General features: G+C 37.0%; 1 protein-coding gene across 1 annotated transcript; it reads right to left on the bottom strand.

Annotated features, from left to right (window-relative positions):
- On the bottom strand, positions 1-1,091 carry LOC124836480 (uncharacterized). Its single transcript, XM_088108442.1, has 4 exons — positions 1,074-1,091; positions 759-982; positions 425-682; positions 1-244 (listed from the first exon to the last, which is right to left on the bottom strand). The coding sequence occupies exons 1-4, from the start codon at positions 1,089-1,091 to the stop codon at positions 1-3; spliced, it is 744 nt and encodes a 247-aa protein (XP_087964568.1).

The following is a 1,091-nucleotide window of genomic DNA, read 5'->3' on the forward strand; positions in this document are numbered from 1 at the left end:
CTATTGCTCCAACCTTTGCTTCTTCTTTGGTCTCCCAGGCAATATTCTTTTTGGTGGACGGAGGACATCAGCATATGTGGTAATCTCCCACATATTACCATTTATTGGATAGACAATTGAAGAGTATGTTTCTTCATATGTTGACTTCCTAAAGCAACATGGAATGAATTCCTTTGCATCTAGATTTAGGAATTTCATAGCAGCCAAGGAGTGGCAACATGGTATGCCAGTGATATCCCACTTCCTGCATGTACACAAATTTTCATCTAAATTTACTACAAACTTGTCACCAGCTTGGGACACATGGCGAACTTAAAAAATCTTGTTGGCTGACCAACTGTAAAGTCAAAACAATAAACACAATTTAATCATAAACCACTGACACATTTTAAAACAAATCATAAAACAACTTCCACATTCTTACCACGGTATCCAATATTTAGTTAACTGAGACTCCTTATTTAGTCTAGTCTTGATTTTTGGACAAATCTCCCCAAACAGTGATTGACTTTTTGTCCTGTTAGTTGCCCATCTCTTCATCAAGTAAAGACAGATTTCCTCCAACATGCCTACGATTGGCTTAGACCTTGTATGCACCGTTACACTATTGAAAGCCTCTGACATGTTGTTAACCAAAGTATCACACTGAGGGTTGCTGCTAAATCTTGATCTTGACCAGTACCTACAACAAATATACGTTGATCAATATTAGTGTTCAAAGCTGGCAGATTTTTAACAATAGAAATTTAAATACAAACTTGGGAGGGATTTTTAACAAGTATTTGAAAGCCTCATCATTAAGCTGTTTTGTATTTCTCATTTCTACTTCCCATGCTTGTGGATGGGTTGTTGTAGCTGTCTTCCATATCAAACGCTTTAGTTGTTTTTCAGGGAATTTCTTTCTGAAATTAGCGTATAAGTGTCTAACACAGAAACGTTGATCAACTCCAGGGACCACTTCTTGTACAGCTTGCAGTAGTCCCTATTGAATGAAATTATGACAGTGTTGTTAGAGATATGATTTCAATATGAATGTTAATTAACACAATCGGGGGATAGGTCATGTGCATTACCTTTTGCTGGTCCGACAT

Source organism: Vigna umbellata, chromosome 1, assembly GCF_029865625.1.
Source record: "Vigna umbellata cultivar VRB3 chromosome 1, Vumbellata_1.0, whole genome shotgun sequence".
Taxonomy (NCBI): Eukaryota; Viridiplantae; Streptophyta; class Magnoliopsida; order Fabales; family Fabaceae; genus Vigna; species Vigna umbellata.

Bases quoted from the DNA above. Each gene is read 5' to 3' on its own strand.
- LOC124836480 (XM_088108442.1), bottom strand. The intron at 683-758 runs GTTTGTATTTAA...TATTTGTTGTAG, and splicing joins TTGTTAAAAATCCCTCCCAA to GTACTGGTCAAGATCAAGAT. The intron at 245-424 runs GTAAGAATGTGG...GTGTACATGCAG, and splicing joins ACTAAATATTGGATACCGTG to GAAGTGGGATATCACTGGCA.